This window comes from Glandiceps talaboti, chromosome 7 (assembly GCF_964340395.1).
Source record: "Glandiceps talaboti chromosome 7, keGlaTala1.1, whole genome shotgun sequence".
NCBI lineage: Eukaryota > Metazoa > Hemichordata > Enteropneusta > Spengelidae > Glandiceps > Glandiceps talaboti.
This window is the reverse complement of record NC_135555.1, coordinates 2150752-2171593: the sequence shown is the minus strand read 5'-3', so window position 1 is coordinate 2171593 and position 20842 is coordinate 2150752. Positions and strand designations below refer to the sequence as shown.

Below are 20842 nucleotides of genomic sequence, written 5' to 3'. Positions count from 1 at the left end.
TATATCAACACCCAGTCAATTATATATATATATATATATATATATATATATATATATATATATATATATATATATATATATATATATATATATATATATATATATATATATATATATATATATATATATATATATATATATATATATATATATATATATATATAACACAGTATCAAGCAAGATACACAGGGGCTGTTACACAGTCTTTCACACTCAGACGATGATACATATATTTGTTATATATTCTATATACATGTATATTATTATCATGTGTGTGTGAGTGATATCTCTATTGTTTTCTAATTACCGACTTTTACTAATTACTGACTTTTGCTAATAAATATTAATATATATAAGTAAAACATGTGCCATATGCTGACTTGATAATATTCAGTTTATATACGGTATACCTAGTCTTAGTTTCTGAATTTTTGGAAACCTTTTGAGTTGGGTTTTGTCTATCTAGACCACCAAGTTTCCATGTGATATATACATTATTAATAATAGTTTGTCACCAAAGGTAAGAGTGACTTACACAGGTTATAACACTCAAACAGTTCAAGTTTTTTAGCATTGAGCTTTCAATCTGTGTTGGTCAATGATCCTCATCAGAATGATGAATTGTAACTGTCCTAGTGGGCTTTAACCAGGTGTATTAAGTCATTTGATCTACCAAGTTGATGAATGGCTTTTGGTCATTAAGGTAGGAGACTTTGAATAGTTACATATATGTGACCAGATAACATAATTAAACTAGTGCACACATGTTATTGTAGCCATTTATTGGTATGCAGTAACCGTGGCAACTTATTGATGGAATTGAAGGATAAAGCGACATTCATTTAAGAAGGATCGATAGTCTATCAGTCTGCCTTGGTTATGATAAAATGGTTTTCCCTTAAATTGCAACTATAGAATACAGTTTTTTGAAATGAATAGGTAATAAAGTGAATGCACACCTGTGGTTTTTCACACCACTATAATCACAGTGGTTTGTAGGCTGTGATTAGACTATCGCTACATAGAAATTACTGATTAATATTCATTTTAATGGATCTTCCATCTATGCATACAAAATCTTAACCAATTAATTAATTATTTATAATTGATCAAATGTATTGCGATCCACTCCCTGTTTTGCCTGCAGTTTGTTGATGTTATGATACAAATGACATCTATCATGGCAATGCCAGTGGTGTCTTTCAGAAATCGTTTACTTTTTATGAATATAAAAATATTGATAATTTATAATTGATCATTTTTTAATGACTGACAATGAACAGGAGACTACTTCCCTTACGCTATAAATCCCCTACATATTTCATAATCCCTCCTTATAATGTCTGACAACGTTATTAATTACCAACTAATAGATAACAAAACCCTGGTGTATCTTTCATGGCCAGAATGTATATAATAAAATCACTTATCAAGTCCATTTGTTAATAATCTCACTGATTTACTTAATATGTCTAGCTATATTTGTATAAAATACAGAAACCCTGGTGTGTCTTACAGGGAGTGTACATGTGTATATAAAGATAGAATCCCCACAGTATTGTTTGAAAATCTACCCGATCAGTTGGTTATCGTTCACTGAGAATACACCTCAAAAATCAACATTTGCTGTAACTTTGTCCATGAAAACTCTAACCCATTTTCAGTTCTGGGGTGAATTTATTAATTTATAAATACAAGTCAAAATGATATCAAATTTAGTCATACTGTGTTCACTCATACTCTATTGGAAAATAAAAGGTTACTCATATTCTTGAAAAACAATATGTAAACCCTCAATTTTATTTTATTTTGTCACAAAGAACCAGAAACAAGCCGTCACATGTCAAAGTTTGGAAAGAGAATTGAAGAACTTTGATTTTCTGGTAAATTTTTCCTTGTGATGCATTCTATTTGAATGAATAAAGACAGAAGCCCTGGTGTGTTTTTCATGGGTGGTCTATCTTGGATGTTAGAGTAAATCTAAGATATTTCATTTTTGACTTTTATTGACTCTCCTCTTAAATACCTCATTAGCCAGCCCACTGCACTCAATTTACAAGTCAAGCCATAATATACAGAAGCCTAACTTGTGTATTGCATGGATGGTCTAAATTGGATGTTACGATACACACATATTGGTTAATATAATTTCCCTGACTCACTAAATCTACTTAATTAACAACATCAAGCAATAGAAAAGCTCTATCCTTAAATAATAAAATGTTACTTGTACAAAATTAGAACCATTGGTCATGTAACAAGAACTATATAGAGAAACCCTGATGTGTCTTTGATGAAATTAGTTATATGTAGGCTGCAATCTCTTATCAGATTTATTATCAACTAATTATCAATAAATGGATAAAAGACACAAAAAACAGGCCCTGGTGTGTCTTCCATGGGTGGTCTAAACATAATATATGATATGGCTAGAAATTGATCACATGCTTGCTTGAATGCTTATTTTATGGTTCATAAAACACACACATAAATAGCATGTCATTTTCCCATCAAACAAGTCTTGGTTAACCTCTAGGAAATGATTTTGTCAGTTAGGAAACAGATGAAAATGGGGATAAATTACTACTGTTAAAGGATAAAATTATACTGTTAGATTTCCAGTAAGTTTCAGATCACTTTCAATATTTAGTGACTTTTAATAGAGACAATTTTCCCAATCAATTTGTGTTTGTCTTGATGCACCTTTCAACTAGACTGTAATGAGCTTTTTCTTTTTCTTTTTTCTTTTTTCTATTTTGTTATTTTGTTATTTTTTTTTTTTTTGGGGGGGGGGATTTTTTTTTATAGTCCAATCAAAACTGTGTTGTTACAATTATGCCAATTGTATTTTCCTTGGCTGATGGAACAGAAACATAACATCTGATTGTGACATACATGGGGAAAAGTCTTACTTATGTAGCACATTTGACAGTTATGGAATACATAATTCACAAATATAGAAACTACTTTGATGACTGAAGATCTACCTAGAGCTTAAACTATTATAAAAAATAGAGAACTTTCAAAATGTCAATATATTATTTTCAATTTGAATATCTTTAACTGAGTGCACTCTAACTTCACTTGAAGTGACATTAATGATTTTTGTTATCATTAAATCATGGTTCACATTACATACTTTGTAAATTTCAATACATTTCAATAGCCCCATCTACACGTAGGTCGTCCTACCTGAGGCAGTCCCAAGTCCTACCTGAGGTAGGATAGATTTGTGTCTACACGTAGGAAGGTTACAGCGTAGATGTCGCGCCTTCCGTCCTGACAGTACATAGGACGAAGTCAGGAGGGTTTCAGGAAACCTCTCAAAGGTGTCCTAAGTCAGGACAGTTTCAGGACGGTTTCAGGACGCGTTTGCGTCTACACACGCTTCTAACTATCCTGAATCATACCTCAGGTAGGATTTTTAGTGCCGTGTAGATGGGGCTAGTGACAATTTGAATCATTTTCCTTGAGATGTGTGCTTCACTAAAGTTATTTTCCTGGGTCTCAATACCATACTACTTGTCAGTCAGACAAGTTGAATTTTCATCACCTTGTGGATGAATACTTCATGAATTTAATTTTCTCCGGATGTCAAGAAGTACATAAAGGAGTGGTTCCAAGTCTAGCACTTGACACATACTAAACTTTAATAATTTGGATATGTCGATTAAACAGTGATAAATTTAATCATGTGATACACCATTCATAGAGACCTTATGAATAGAAAACAAATATATTGATACACAAACACTTGACTACAACTTACAAGGTAAAATAATCTCTAGTCTGGAATCCAATCACGGGGATTTTGCTCTCATCTTTCCACCTACCACGCCTGGCATTTTGTTAATGACTTATTGCCTTAATGAAACTATGCTAGAAAACAGAGTTGACGCAAATTCTTATTGCTTCTTTCCTGTGTGAGATGGTGTTGATAGCAGGAGAATGTGATTAGTACCAACTTGGAGAGTTGAGATATACAATGTATTCCATGATTACCATATTCAATCGTTGCTGCAGGAAATCATATTCTAATTTTAGGTTTGAATATATGATCATTATAGCAAAATGTCAGGCGTGGTTGGGGAAAAACAAGAACAAAATCCCAGCATAACTTGATTCTAGGCTATTAATTCTCTTACATTAAAGGTAACAGATCTTCCACCTAACCTATCTCTTGCTTCCAAAACCATAATATCAAGTCCTGCTTCATGTAATACTTTAGCTGCAGACATACCTGAGGGGAAAAAAAATAAGATAATAAAAATAAAATAATACTGAATGAAGTGGAGAGTCATAAACACATCAATGGTAGGTAAATGTGCTGTTAGTGACTATAGGAACTGTAATATTGGACATTAAAAAAGACACAGCTTTATTTCTACTGAATTATACACCCTACATGTATTACTAACATAAGTCAGACTCCTATTTCATGAATCTAACATTAATGTATACCATTCCTGGTTAATGAGAGTCTTTGGAGTGATTTTACCCTTTGAGGTGTCATTTTCATCCCTTTTCTCAACTCGTATTTTCTTTGTATACACATAATAAATAGTCTGATAACAAAGCAACAAGATGTATTCCTCTCTTAAAGTGACATAAGTTGAGTTTATTAAGTTTTATGTACTCAGGTCAAATACATAAAACCTTCTAACTGTAATGTTACTGAATACCTTCCATCATCCATGGCATGAATTTGAAAAATCATCTTCTGACACTGTATAAAGGGGTGCAAGCTGAGTTTATATGTTTTTTGAGGTGTAATTTTTTCTGCATATTAAAAAGTACTCACAGTATTGTATTGACTGATGTATACTTAACTATCTCTTGCAATAGGGAACTTGCAAACCCACCATGTTGAATGTTGCATCATGGGAAATGTGATAATAAATACTAATGATTTGGTATTGTAAACAATACTGTTACATTGTTTGTAACCATGAATAATCAATTCATAGTTAACCTGACCATTGTGGGAGGTTTATTTTATCAGTAGCTCCAAATTAGGTATTACGATAACCACAGATAATCCCATAGTCCTTTGCATCTGAGCATGCTCAGTAAGGATTGCAAGTTCCCTATAGTTTGAACTGAAACCTGGTATTAGGATATAACTTTTAAACTATCTGATGATGTAATTTATTATAGTATCAAAAAATGTACAAGAACTCCATACTATGCAATCCACAGTTCTAACAAAGCATGCATCAACATTGACATTATTACTAATATGTAATAATTTAAAATGAAATTTTTTGTAGGTATTTTCACTTGAGTAAAAAGCTTATAAACTCAGCTTGTGCTACCATAAATGATACAGCGGAGTGGATGGCATACATGTAAGAAGGTTTCCTTGTCAAATTAGTATATGAATGCAAAATGTATCAATTACAGTATGTCATTAACACTTATTTTTTGCCTGAATATCAGATCCAAGGTCTGCCAATATCACGGTAAGTGATGAGTATAAAGTACATGTATGCTTCAGTGAATAGAATGGTTGTTCTTTTCTTTTAAAATATGCATCCAAACATATCCCCCGCACTATGTATAACTTAATGTTGCCCTTTTAAATGGATCAATAGGGTTTATTAAACTGTGTGTTGGTTTTCCTACTACAGATGGACATGTCAGCTGTGTTTTACAGAAAGTAGAAAATATAAATGATAAATCAAATTGATTACATCACAACAAAGGCCACAATTCCTTATATGTGACTGAGGTAAACTTTGTCAATGATTTCACGACCTTTGAACTCACTGTCAACCAATCAGATGACAGGTTACAAAGGTTATTCACTTTCTCTATATTTAGACCATGTGTACATTTCACTGTGTGACATATGTTAGCTGTAAACAGATGGGAGTCGTATTATTATACATAATCCTACCTAGATGTATTGATTTACATTCTAATCAATGAAAATGTACATTATATATATCTTACAGTTATTACATGAATTTCTTAAAAATATTGCACTTCATCAAATATTAAACTTCCTACATATCATATCATACAGAGTAATATGATATGTGTATTGTCTTGCAGAGGAAGTTTGCTATTTGTAAATGCTATACACTGGCCTGCTATGTCTGCTGGCTGGATCTGTAACTCGGTAACCTTAGATATTAATACACATACACTTTCAAAATGTTATGGAATTTCAAAATTTAAGACATCAGCAGGCGTTTTGACACAACACCACAGTGTACAAATTAATTTGATAGTATTCCCCAATATTTTTCTTCATACAGTCAATGTCTTTGTCAAACACATACTTTCCAATGTTTCAACTTATTCATCAATATTTTTCTTCATACAGCCAAATTCTTTGTCAAACGAATACTTTCCAATGTTTAAACTTTATATTCATCAATATTTTTCTTCATACAGCCAAAGTCTTTGTCAAACGAATACTTTCCAATGTTTCAACTTATTCATCAATATTCTGAATTTTTCAACAAATGTGGTCGCCATTCCGTCATTATTGTGAAGGTCATGAAATAAAGTGAGATACATAATTGAACTACAGTATCTGACAGTTGTGCCAGGTTTGATTGAAATTGGTCCATGTATGTCAGAGTAATACTTTGAATCGTACACATGCATGTACTGACAGACAGACAGATTGATGAACGGAACCCAACATTGTAGTCCTCCATGGGTGCCATAAAAAATACAAAACAACAAACATGGGCCACTAAAACTATTATGCTCAAAATCAATGTATTCAGAAACAAACTGTGAGAAAAAGATGAATCTTTCTCAAAGTAGGCCAACAGTTTATACGTTAGTGACTCAATAAAATTACATTATACTTTTCTCTCATTGTACATACTACGATGGAATTAATATAATCCCAGAGATGGAATTAATATAATCCCAGAGATGGAATTAATATAATCCCAGAGATAGAATTAATATAATCCCAGAGCTTTGACTTGCATCACCTATTGACCCCACTTTCCCATTTGCTTGGAATCAAGATTACCAGGTGCCCTTTATCAAGCTTCCATAATTTCTAAATTCTTGTTATGGAACATGGAAACACTTCAATCTCTACTCTATTCTCCAGGCCTATATTCCTTAATATATTAAAATCAAAAATAGTATGATCAAATGACATGATGATTACATTGGGTTTTTTATTTTTATTTTAAAAATTGACCATCATAATCTAATTGTTGCTGCATATGAAGGGTATGTGTACATGTAGTATTCTCCTTACTGAAGCATATACATGGATTGACTGAACTCAAACTTAGTATTCACAGGCATGTTTAATAGACAATTCACTGCATTATTTAATATGTCTATGTGTATACTGAAATGCTGTGGAAACCCTTAATACGCCACCAACCCTTCTAACAACACCAGAAGGTACGTGATTTTGAATGCCTCAACTACAAAGGTGTACATCAATGTTACCATTACACTATCGGTATTTCAACCAGGTTTTATGTACTTGAGATTACCATCATTGTAAACCACAACTTCTTTTACAACACTGTCCAGTCTCATTATTCCGCAGTATTGTAGAAGGTATAACAGCTCTAGTTTGCGAGAATGGACATTACTTGCATTGGTGCATGCGCATACTAGTGGTATTTGCACTCCAAATATTATTACACACCTGCATGCAAAGGATATGCAATTGAAGGCACAATCGTTCATTGAACACAAAAGTGCATATCTAGAGAACTAATTCACCCAGTGGCCAATATTAGTAATAAATCGACCATTTACTCATTTTGATATCTATTTGACTACAGAAGTCCCTTCTCAGATGAACAAAAGTCATGAAATTAGAAATTGTCATAATTTCAAATACTGTGCTAATGTCCTCCTTAACAAACTTACACACGTTCAATGGCATATCCAATATGGTGGCATATCCAATATGGTGGCATATCCAATATGGTGGCATATGCACACATATGTTAAGATGGGTACATTAACAATTCATGAAAAGTTCAGCTTTTGAAACTTTTTCATCTAAGAGATGTGAAATAGGTAGATTAATTGTTGATTGATCGTTATTTACATTTTACTTCTTGGCCTGATATTTTTTGGGTTATTTGTATTTTGCTTGCATACTTGCAATAGTCTTGCTACATGTATATAGCATTTCACAGGACAGTGCCTGGGACAATGTCAGAACTGAGTCCTCTACTCTGTCTGCAACCAGACAATATTAAATTACTTCTGTGCATTGAATAGTAATGGTATACTGTAATCATCATCTGTGCTATGGGGTGAAGCTGATCATATTGTTGTCACGCAATTCAATATACACTTCTGTCTACATTGTGTACAGTCTGTTGGCAGGCTAACATCAAATGACAGTAATTAATTCAGAATCATTGATGTCATGAATAGAAATCCTTCTGAGGGTCAAAGGTCACTGATATCATGAAAAGCAACTTTGTGATGGGTCAAAGGTCATTAGTTTATTCAACTAAGCATGACAGAAACCACCTGTGAACTATTCAATTGAATGATTCACTTCAGTTTTTGAAGGAGCTCACATACTGTACTATGAGGTACAAGTGTCCTAGATACCTATACACAATGTGTACTTTACAATACTCATACACTGAACAATGCTAGCTTTGATCTAAGTCAAATTGACCCTGTCATCCCTACATGTACAAATATATTTAATTTCATTTAAGTTCATTCCTATAGGTATTCACTCCTGTTAATATGGATGGCATTATTATAATGGAATGGGGGGGGGGGGGGCAATGGGGGAGGGTAAGTCTCACAAAACTTGAGGCAGAAGATCTTAGTAGATTACTTTCTTTCTTTCTTTCTTTCTTTCTTTCTTTCTTTCTTTATCTATCTATTAATCTTTCATATACAGACACCATTTAAGCACTGTTCTCTCAATGGAACCTGCTTTAGATTTCAGGCTTTAAATCTTGGGCAATTTTTGCTTTGCGGCCAAGATGTTTTGAAGACAGGGTGGCAATACATTGTGTGAAAGCATCTTTAGAAATTAGATGAATAATGTCCTTAATTTGGATTGTTTTCAATGATACGGGTAACACAGTTATGAAGATATTGGGTGGCATTGGTGTACTCTTGACTGTAGTACAATTATATATGTAGCCTATGAGATATGTCATATTGTTCAACTCTATCAGGTTTCTAAACCAGTACTGCCTGATAGCATGGCATCAATGTTATATACTGTAGCCTATGAGATATGTCATATTGTTCAACTCTATCAGGTTTCTAAACCAGTACTGGCTGATAGCATGGCATCAATGTTGTAATTTACAGACCATATAGAATACTGTCTTACCACTTATGCCTGCTCCAATTACTATGACATCTTTTTTGGTTTCCAAAGCCAGTTTGTAATTTTCTTCTTCAAAATACTTTTCAAATTCTGGAAAAACAAAGACAAAAGTATAACATTTTATTAGTGAGAAAAATAGACAAACCACTGTTTCTCTCTATATCTTGGAACTATCAAGAGATTTCAAAGTAGTTAGTTTTTAGAGTAACTGTAAAAATTGTAAATGGTGGTATTATTCTCACACAGTGTAAAAACATTTTGGAGTTTTCTTTTTTAGCTTAGGAGTGGTCAGTAAATCATGAATTATTCGCAAACATCTCAGACTTTCACAACAATGCAGAATGGCCAGTCTGGTCTAATCATTTAGGCCGTCTTGTGCACTTATTGTAAGAAATTATACGGATGATATCCTACGAAGAAATGCACCATTCATGTAGGGTGAAGAGTTTGTTGATTCTTTTAAGTAATTCATTTGTAGGAATTCATTTATGACATCAATGAAGTGGATGGGACTGGAACAGACAAAGCAAGACCTTGAAGGAAATACAGCAGATGAAACATGGAGCTGTGAGCAGACCACACACTGACTGTGAGCAGACCACACATTGCTGCAACTGAAACATTTCTTGAAACTGTTTTGTTAGACAAAATGACTGAATCATAATATCATACACCCTGCACAATATGGAACCCCCTGTGGGTAAAATTATTTGTGTAGCAGTAGACATCATCACATGGTATGGTGCAATAGATTCTATTAAATTGATTTTTGGGTCCACATCCAATAATCAACACCCCCAATGCAATCATGATTTCAACTTATCACTATATTATCCTTTCATAAATAAATAGTCATCTAATTGACAATGCAAAATGTCTAATTATTATTAACAGATTTCAGTCAATATATCTGTTGGTTGTCTAATAAAAAAAAAGTAATTTTAAAGTTACTAGTGCAGGCTTAAATTCCAATCAGCAGGTTTCACAATTGTTAAAATCCCATGGTAACGGATTAGTATACTCTTGAAGCTGCACTAGCTGCAAGTGGAATGTTCTTTGAAAGTGTTTTGATAGATTTAATGACTTATTATCATAATATCATACACCCTGAACTGTACTGAACACCTGTGCATAAACATGTTTATGTAGCAATTCATGCAATATGTCCAATCAAATTGATTTTTGGGTCCGTACCCAAAATTCAGGTCCCAGTGAACAACGATTTTAACTAATTTTGAATTGATGCCAAATTCTGGTCAAGTCATGCAGAACCAGACATGGGAAGGAATTTAAAGTTACTATGCTATTTCTCAACAGCTATCCAGCAGTAAAAGGGTTAACAATGAAGCCAGCCAACACATGATAAAACTAATGAGTTTTAGGGGAGGTTAAAGTGTCAAAGGACACAAAAAGAATGTTTTAATTGGTATATTGATGGTGACGTGTATAGTCTAGTAAATGATAAATATGCTGGAGTTGATGGAAAGGTTGGTGTTTATGAGGTGACAAGTGTTTAGACTGATCATGTCGTCACAATCAGCAGGTAGAAAATCTGGCTTGAGTTATATCATGATAATCCAAGAATTCATGTCAACCAAGGCATTACTGTGAACAACGACGAGTAAACACAAACTGGTTTGAACCTTGGCAACGGCAGGATTGTTTATTTTACACATTGGTTCCCATATCAAGTTATTACAGTGATTTAGCAGAGCTTATGAGAATGTAGTCTAGTAGTAGTTCCTATATGATCTACTCCATTCATGTATAGGGAAAGTCGTTTTTCCAGCACAGAAATCTGTGCTACCCCTGACTGCGTTCATAATAAACATGATGACATTATCGTGTCCCCATGTGATTTTAGTTACAGACTGGAAAGGGGGAATTTGGTTAATGAGCAATTGTCTAAAGGAACTAACCAATTTGAGATGAATTACTACAGACATGCGTTGTTTACCCTTCACTCAGAAGGGGTAGCACAGACTTCTGTGCTAAAATAATGACTTTCCCTATGCGTGAATGGAGATGATGGTAGTAATCATATCGTGTCTTATTGGATCTAGACAAATGAGACTGAAACAACAAGAAATGGTCTCTTGCAACTATCTCATTCTTGTTATGAAAAGTAATTATTAAAGCACTAGCACTTCGGAGACACACGATTTTGATGATAACTATTTTCAAGTGAGGAATTCGGCAAATTTGGTATGGACTCAATTCTCTATCGTAAGTAAGTAAGTAAAGGTTGTTTATTATAGTGACATGTGATATACATTTTACAAATTGGCAATAACAATATCAGAAAGCAAACACATCACCCAGCCCACCGGGCTTATTAGTCACTACAAAACTGAATTGCTCGTATAAAGCACTTAAAAATAAGCGGTGCAAAGAGGACAGTCATAACAAGTAAAGAAAAGTAACATACTACATTGTTATATAAAGATGATTACACCTTCTGGTGTAAGCTTTGTGAATAAATTTACAAGTTGCTCTAGGCATATTGATCATTATAAAGTTCCATTTCTCAGTCTCATTAAAGTTTACAAAATGTGGATTAGACTCAAGTATCATTAATTTGTTAACTTCCCCTTTTCAAACTAAAACAAAGTAATTGAGACAAATGAATAAACATGAAGGCATGAACAATTGGCACAAATCCCACATCCTGGCCTGGACATCCAAATTTGCACCTGCTGTGTACATGCAACTCAAGTTGTGTACATGTGTCCTATGTAAGAAAATTCATAGAATATTGCACTTTTATGTTTACATAAAGGCTCCATCAATTAACTACTTTGTTTGACATCCTTGAATTTCTACCAGGCAGACAGGAGAAACAAACACAAAAAACCCCAATGCTAGCATGTCATGTAAAATTCACTTTACTGTTGATTCATACTACAGTCTGGTGAAATATAACTGTAACTAGAAGTAAACTAAAAACACTTCCGTTCAGAGATATCATTTTAGTATTTTCCTGGGGTATTTGTAGTGAACTGTATATTCACGTTCTGTAGGCGAAGTGTATCATGGAGTTGGCTGGATCTACACTATTAGTATTACATAATACATGTAGTGTCATTTCCTTCAAGTCCAAAGTCTGCCTCAAGATCAAATAAAAGTGAGATACCAAGACTGATTAGGCCTGACTGGGTGTGAAGGGCTTCACTATGTGTCATTAATTATAGAAATTGTCATTAATTATGCAAGCCAAACCCACCAAAAAGTAATCAGCGCTAAGTTACAGCCCGACAATGACACATAGTAAATTGTAAAACACTTGCTTAAGTACTTTTTGAGATATCAGTGGAACAAAATTTCTGCACAGACAGACAGACAGACATTGCCACGACATTACCTCCCATACAGGAGCTAAAAATCCAAAGTTTGATTATCTTAAACAACTAATATTTAGATATATTCATTGCATCCGTTAAGAAAACTTTATTTCTTCATTTGATTTTCTGCAATAAGTGTTTGGTACTAAAACAAACTAGTAAATATATAAACAGGAGTAACATTAGTTAACAAAATAAGGTTTATGCAAAAGTATAAACTGTAAGTTAGATGTAATGTATTTCTTTTAACTCTTTAGAATGTTTTTCCTCTTGATAAGTGCTGATAAATGAAAATTGTTATACATGTATTATGTATAGTTATTCTGAAGACATTTGAATGGTCTTTCTGTTATGAAATACAGCCTTGTGCGGAAATTTTGAACAAAACAAAATGAGTTTATCTTTTCTCAAACTACAGACAAATCTATACCCCGCACGTGGGCGGCAAACAAAGAATTTATTGATCATGCCAAAAACGCTTACATGTGATATGCCTCTTAAAGAAAACTTACATTAAAAGGCCTCTTGGCAAAAACTATGTATGTGTCTTTCTTTCCATTTTGTGAGCATCGATAATGGAACTATTAAGTGCTATATAAATGTGATCATCATATCATCATTTATAGATAATGGAAGTCATGATAAATTAGTCTGTCTTTCTACACATTAATGATGAAAAGGTATAATGTATTAAGACAAGGAAGTGAGTCTTCCGGTATACAAATAAATCTACTATGCAGTTCTGAATCACCATCAAGCTAACTGTGGGACTATATGCAGGTATTCTCAAAAAGTCAGATTTCAGGTGGATTAGCTGGCAGCTGATGATGAATGGATAGGTGGGTGGGTGGGTGGACAAAAGGATGGATGGACAGATGGATGAGCAAATGGACGAATGGATGGATGGATGGACGGACGGACTGATGGATGGACAGACATGGATGGACAGATGGATGGGTGAACAAATGGATGGATGGGTAGATGGACTGATAGATGGATGGACAGACAGATGGACGAATGAATAGATGGATGGGTGGACGGCCTGATAGATGGACAGACACACAGGCGAGACACACAGGCGGTGTCTTTTAACTTAAGCTCTTCCTTCGGGAAAATAAAAAAAATTGCATGGATTTCTTGATTAAAGTCAAGATTGATTTGATATTAGATAGGACTTGTAATTCAGAGAAATACAGGTACAAATGTACATTGAAATGAAATAGTTTTCTGCATGGCAAAAATGTGTTAAAGATTCAATGCCAAGGTGTTTCCCCCCAAAAAATTATATCATAAAATTGTTTAAGCATTAACATTTAAATAATAATTATCAGATAATGTTAATTTCAATAGTGTGGATCAGGAAATTGAAGTCTGAAGTAGTGATTTACACTATTTGATTAAGAAGATGTATGGCTATGGTTTCAACAAAAAATCTATTTCTAATCTTTAAAGGCCCATAATTTCAATCCATGGATTTACATTAAGTACTTCACCTATCTTTGATATTCTCACTGAAGCAATAACGATTTGACAGAATCAATCTTTTGTTCATCAACTTAATCTAAAGCTCTACCAGATAACTGTTTTTCATGTATAAATTTTTCATCCTAATCCAAACTCAGTGGCTTTTTATTACTTTTAAATTTAAGGGTAAGTCATACTGTTTTCATGCAGTCTAGCCATCATTGACACAGACAGAGAAGTCATTATATCACACAAATTTGTTTTCTAATAAACAAATTTCATTTATCATATCTTGCAAATTTTTAAACAGGGGTCATGAGAAATACCTTTAATGTTACATGTATGATCAAAAGTAAGCCAAAACAGCCAATGGTAGTCAACGGAACATGAGTAAGAAACAAACTTTCAAAGCAGTTAGCGTAATATTTATAAGGCAAGGTTTCTTTAAATAAAGCTAGTAATGTCTACAAAGAGTTGCAAAGACTGGATTCTATGAGCCGTGCCATGCAGGTGTCCCATTCATCGCTTCTACACCCAGCAGGATTACAAAGAAGGATAAAATGAAATACTCTGGTGATATCATCAAAGTAGAAGTGATGAATGTACTGCCTACAGGCAACTGTTCTTACACTAGCTTCCTTCCTTGATGAGGCAATGCTTACCTTTTTCAACAAGGCTTTCTACCCAAGCTTCAATCCGTGACAGATCACTTTCCGTACTTCCCTGCATGTCGTCAAAATCTTCAAGGATTATTTGAGATCCCAACTCAACTGTTTGTAATCCATCATCATCAAGTATATCTATAAAATAGAAATCAAAAGACAATGATCTGAAAGTTCATAGTGGCTAATTTTTTTGGAGATTCATAGCTGTTGGACAGGAAGTCACAGAATATTTTCAATACATATATACTGAATTTTACAACTATGAAATTCTAATACATTTACAATAAAATTGCAAAAAATTGTCTCATGAGAAATAGTGGATGTGGAAACTGACATCAATTTAAAAAAGACAATATAAAACTGTTCTTCCAATCTGTATTGGCTGTGCATCTGATGAAAAGAAACCAATAACACAGAGACCATATGGAAAACAACGGAAAACATAAGTACCTGAACATTCACATATTTAAAAAAATATTTAAAAAAAATAAACTTAAAAATCTACCAACCCCACCTATTCTAAAATTGAGCGTAATCAGAACCATACAATTTATTTTATAGGCATACATGAAATAACCTTTTAGTGTACTGTAACTAGACACGGACATGCAAGCGCCAATAATATCATGTCTGCATTTGATGTCTAAAATGGTAGAACATTACTTCATTTCATTTAATAGACAAAATGAAACAGGAAACTATTCATTCAATCTTGCAATCTTGAAGTGTAGCATGTATAGTTTATTATTGGTTTTTGAGTAGTTGTAGCAAACAGAACTAGTGAACATTTACATCAAAATAGGGCGAGATGAAATGATGATATTCCCTTGTATCTTTTCCTTCACTTATAGGATATAGTGTCAATTTTAGTCTCACTACAGTGATGGACTCAAATAAACTCTGTCCTTACAAATTTAGACAAACACAATGGAACATTACCTAATATATAAAATTTGATATTTCTTTATGTAACACACTTCTCTCACTATTTCAGAAAGTAGACAATATGGTATGGTATATATGTATATTGAAAGTAGATGTGAGGGTTCCGAGCAATAGAGAAACTACGATGAGATAACAACATCTGTGTTGATGAGATAACAACATCTGTGTTTCTACTTTTTACGGGTTACTATAGGGTCATACACATTGGGTTCACCATTTGGTGAAGTTTTATTTACAGAGCAATCATAACAACATTATGAAATTCCACTGGAATGCTTTTTTAAAGAATTTCTCAGAGTTAGAGCACAGTTGCTATGTGTAAGAAATGATTAATTATAGACAATACTTCACACAGCTGACCAATAAATATTTGCTATGTTTTTAGATGTCATGGTTGGTTAGCAACTGACTAGCTGCAGTGTAACTGTACAGATTGATGTGTAATACTCAAAGCTAAACTGCTATTTCGCTCATATATCCATGGATACATGTGTGTGTATGTGTGTGTGTGTGTGTGTGTGTGTGTGTGTGTGTGTGTGTGTGTGTGTGTGCACATGTGTACATGTATGTGTGATTGTTTGTGTATGTATTTGTGTTTGTATTGGGGTTGGGGCAGGGGTGAACAAATCATTTTGTGAACTGGTGGTCCCCAGACCAGTGCCTTAAAAAATCCAGTGGTCCTGCTGAAAGAATTAGTGGTCCCTGGTCCCGCTAATGTGAAACATTAAATTTTACCTATGAATCTGTATATTCAGACGACTTTTTAACATAGTTATTAACAGTAAGGTACTGGTTCGATGAACCAGACAAGGTAAAATTTGTGTGGGCCGCTAGTCCCGGACCCAGGACCAGTGGATTTGTTCACCCCTGGGTTGGGGGTTTGGCCCAGGTCAAGAGGTATGAGACAGGTCTCCTATTAATAACATCAAGGTCTGAAATCTTTGAAATGGTATAAATACACATTACACAAAATTGAAATACCATCAATCATGAACCTTTTGTGTGAATAACAGTGTTTTTAAAGAAAGGATACAATATCATATAATGTGATCTGTACATTGTAGGATCTCTTTTTAAATGAGTACAAAAGTGGACATTTTAGCCGCTATTTTCTTGGATTCATTTATTGCAAAATTCAATTTGACATTCAATATTTTGATCTCCTCCATCTCCATACATGTACAGGCCTACATGTAGGTATATCACTGACTGGGTACAAATAGTGACAGAATACTATAAATCAGCCATAAGTAGGAACATGTATTTGGTAATGAAAACTGAAGTTGCTTTGGAGTGATCAGTCATTTAGCCTAGAACCCAGTCATGTGGAGATTTTGCTCCAAGACTCACTTTTCCCCTACCACACCTGACATCCTTATTACTTCAATGAAGCTATGGCCAGAAAATAGGCACAAATTCTTATTGGGTTTTTAATTCTTCCTGCTGTGAGCTAACATCATAATGTCATCTCACCACATGATTAGAACCAACTCTAAGGGTTGAGCTGTACGATGTAAACATGACTGCCATATTGCACATAACTGCAGTCTGCAGGAAATCAAATTCTAATTTTAGGTGTGAATATATATGACCATTATACTAGCAGAATGCCAGGCATGGTTGGGGGAAAGCAAGAACAAAATGACTAGATTCTAGACTATGAGTCATTGAGTAGCTCCTATATAATGTAGATCACTGAAGTGCATAATGACATGGATTCCAGTCTGACTGGTACACTCTACGTGCACAGATATGGATGATACAGGAACACTTCAATCTGACAGAAAACGCATCTACTTAGTAATACTACAATTTGCCTACAGTTGAAAAAGCATCTGTATGGCTTGTTCTGTCTCTTCTTAGACAACACCATTGATTCAAGTTGAAGTCATGTACTTTATGTGGTCAACCCTATAAGTATAACCACCTTTATCTATTATGCTTTCTTTAAGAGGTTGTTTGCGATCTGAGGTTTGAGCGAATCCACAGTTAATTCTCTCTACATTTGATGGCTCAACACTAAATCTATCACTCTATTGTAATAACAATAGGCCAGTATTAAAATTCTACTATTCACACAGCCAGCCACACACACACACACACACACACACACACACACACACACACACACACACACACACACACACTCACACACACTCACACACACACACACACGCATACATGCACATACATACATACATACATACATACATACATACACACATACATACATACATACATACATACATACATACATACATACATACATACATACATACATACAAATATAGACAGACAGAGACAGACAAAGACAGACAGATGAAAAAATGTTTATCTTTGCATTCATTCATTCATTCATTCATTCACTCATTCATTCATTCATTCACTCATTCATTCATTAATTTACTCATTCACTCACTCACTCACTCACTCATTCATTCATTCATTTGTTCATTCATTCATTCATTCATTCATTCATTCATTCATTCATTTACTCACTCACTCACTCACTCATTCATTTATTCATTCATTCATTCACTCATTCATTCATTAATTTACTCACTCACTCACTCATTCATTTATTCACTCATTCATTCATTCATTCATTCATTCATTCATTCATTCATTCATTCATTCATTCATTCATTCTGTTTTTCAGTCTAGATACAGCTAAAACATTGAGGGATCACCAAATGACTGTGCCTATCATACACATTTTATGTTCCCTAAGAGCAATTTAGATAGATAAGAAACAGGCTTCCCACAGACCACTCATTACAAATATAAACAACACCACACTCCTGTCGACAAGCAGGCACTGTATGTGCACACACATATCACTTGTAACTTTGAATCTGAATACACTTCTATGTGTCAAAATCTGAGTCTGTAATGCGATGACTTTCAATAGCTTGTTTGTTCCAAGAACGATGTGTGTGTGTCTGTGTATCAGTTGGGGTTGGATGATGTTGTTTATATTTGTATTGAGTGGTCTGTGGGAAGCCTGTTTCTTTTATCTAAATTGTTCTTTAAGTGACAATAAAATGTGTACGATAGCACAGTCATTCAGCGATCCCTTGATGTTTTAGTTGTAATATGTCTGTAGCCTATATGTACATGTACAATTGAAAACCTTGCTAAGGAAATGAGCATGTACACAGTAGGAAATTATACACCTAAGGCTATTGCCTTTGAAAGAAAACAAGGGAATACATGTACATCCTAACTACTGATTAGTGAGAGGAAATTTATCATATGAAAAAATATGTACACATATGCCAAGACCTTATTTGTAATTCAATCATTTATACAATAACAAACTTTTTCCACATTTTTAAGGTTTTTGCAATTTGCCGAGTTACAAACACAGACTTGGTCTTTGCATATGTTGTTTCACATTGATTTTTCAAGTAGGAAGCCACGATAAAAATTAAAAAATCCCAAAGAAATACCCAATCCTTATCCATATAGCCACTTTAAACCAACAAGCTTATCATTAAAATACAAATTCTACAGAGATATTAAACCTGGTCTTCCCTTAGGCTCTCATCATATCTACATCACATCAACAAACTCTGAAAATACATTGTAGATAATGACTTCTGGCTAAGAAAACAGATGAAACTAGTTTAGACATAAAAATTATACTGTTAAATATATCTTAATTGGAAAACTATCATGAAATCATTTTTAAAATACTGCATAAAAAATTATTTTGACATTTGTTCATTATTTAGTTTATTCTATTCTTATATCATAGGAAGCTGATTACTTAATATTCTAATAAATCTTTTAAAAAAATTAATATAAATAAATTAAATATACATCATACATGTATCTTATTAAATTCATCGTTAAATTTTTAAAAAGTTATATATCAGTTACATTTCATATTGATCTTGTTTAGATAAATAAGCAGTAATGTTTAGATTATAACAGACAGGAATGAAATTTGCATTTTATGGGATGGCGTAGGTGGAAAATCATTTTTATCATCATCGTATAAGGTACTAAAATGCCTAGGTCACTTAAATTGGTATTTTTGATATGAAAATATATTGCTGATCTGCCGAGAAAGTACTAACGAGAAACAAATGTGCGATGTGCTGTTTTCTACAATTTTCTTACAAAATGTAAAATATTTTAACAACGCTGACATTTATATTCATAGGTAAATATAATTATCAATTTCTACCTTTTACAAATAATACTAAAAATTGTTGATATTATGTAGCATATGTTCCAATGCAATAAGGCCTCAGGCAAATTTGATTATCATTTTGTTGTAGAATATTATATAATCAGTTTAATCATATTTTACTATTTTAATATTTGTATAGTCTGAAGATATAATAATTGCATGCAAATCTACTGACAATCATTAATAATTGACAAATGAAAATTAATACTTTGTGTCTGGTAAATATGTTTTACAGTATGATGAAACAGGAAATATGGATGGTCATTGGTTGTGTTCTTACTGTAATAGTTTCTATTTCTGATCAAGGAAATCACTAGATGAGAGTGGTATTGATTATTCTACTTTCTGTATATTTCTGTGGTTTGTTTACAATTTATTGACAAATTAAAGGCTGGATATCAAGTATGTAATAAAATTCAGAGAGATATCATCTTGAAACTGACAGTAAATGAGAGCAAGACAACTTGAACTTGTGTGGTATGTCCTGATGTCTGATATCAATCATTTAATGAACAAGGTCTTATTTTGAATTATGTTGAAATAGGACATGAATTATCTAAGTTATCCTATATTATCTAGAATTATTTTGAATTGTCTTAAAATCTGACACAAATTATCTTGACTTATCTGACTTATCTTGAAATCTGACATTATCTGACTTAAATGTATCCTGAAACATTTTTAAATATCATCAATTATCTGATACAAATTATCTGAATTATTCTGAATTATCTTGAAATCTCACGAGTTATCTGACTTACCTTGAATAATCTGACTTATCCTAAATTATCTTGAAATCTCACAGATTCTGACTTATCTTGGAATTGTTCTGAATTATCTTGAAATCTCACTAGTTATCTGACTTCTATTGACTTATCTTGAATTATTTTGAATTATCTTGAAATCTCAC

The 20842-nt window shown here is 33.3% G+C and overlaps 1 protein-coding gene across 1 annotated transcript in view; it reads right to left on the bottom strand.

Annotated features, from left to right (window-relative positions):
• The window catches only part of LOC144437875 (amine oxidase [flavin-containing] B-like), a 53814-nt gene that overhangs the window by 21184 nt on the left and 11788 nt on the right, over nucleotides 1-20842 (bottom strand). Inside the window, exons 4-6 of the mRNA XM_078126909.1 lie at nucleotides 14784-14921; nucleotides 9320-9406; nucleotides 4146-4240 (exon numbers count right to left, since the gene is read on the bottom strand). Coding sequence (XP_077983035.1) covers nucleotides 4146-4240; nucleotides 9320-9406; nucleotides 14784-14850 — 249 coding nt within the window. The 5' untranslated portion in view covers nucleotides 14851-14921. The remainder of the gene's footprint in view (nucleotides 1-4145; nucleotides 4241-9319; nucleotides 9407-14783; nucleotides 14922-20842) is intronic.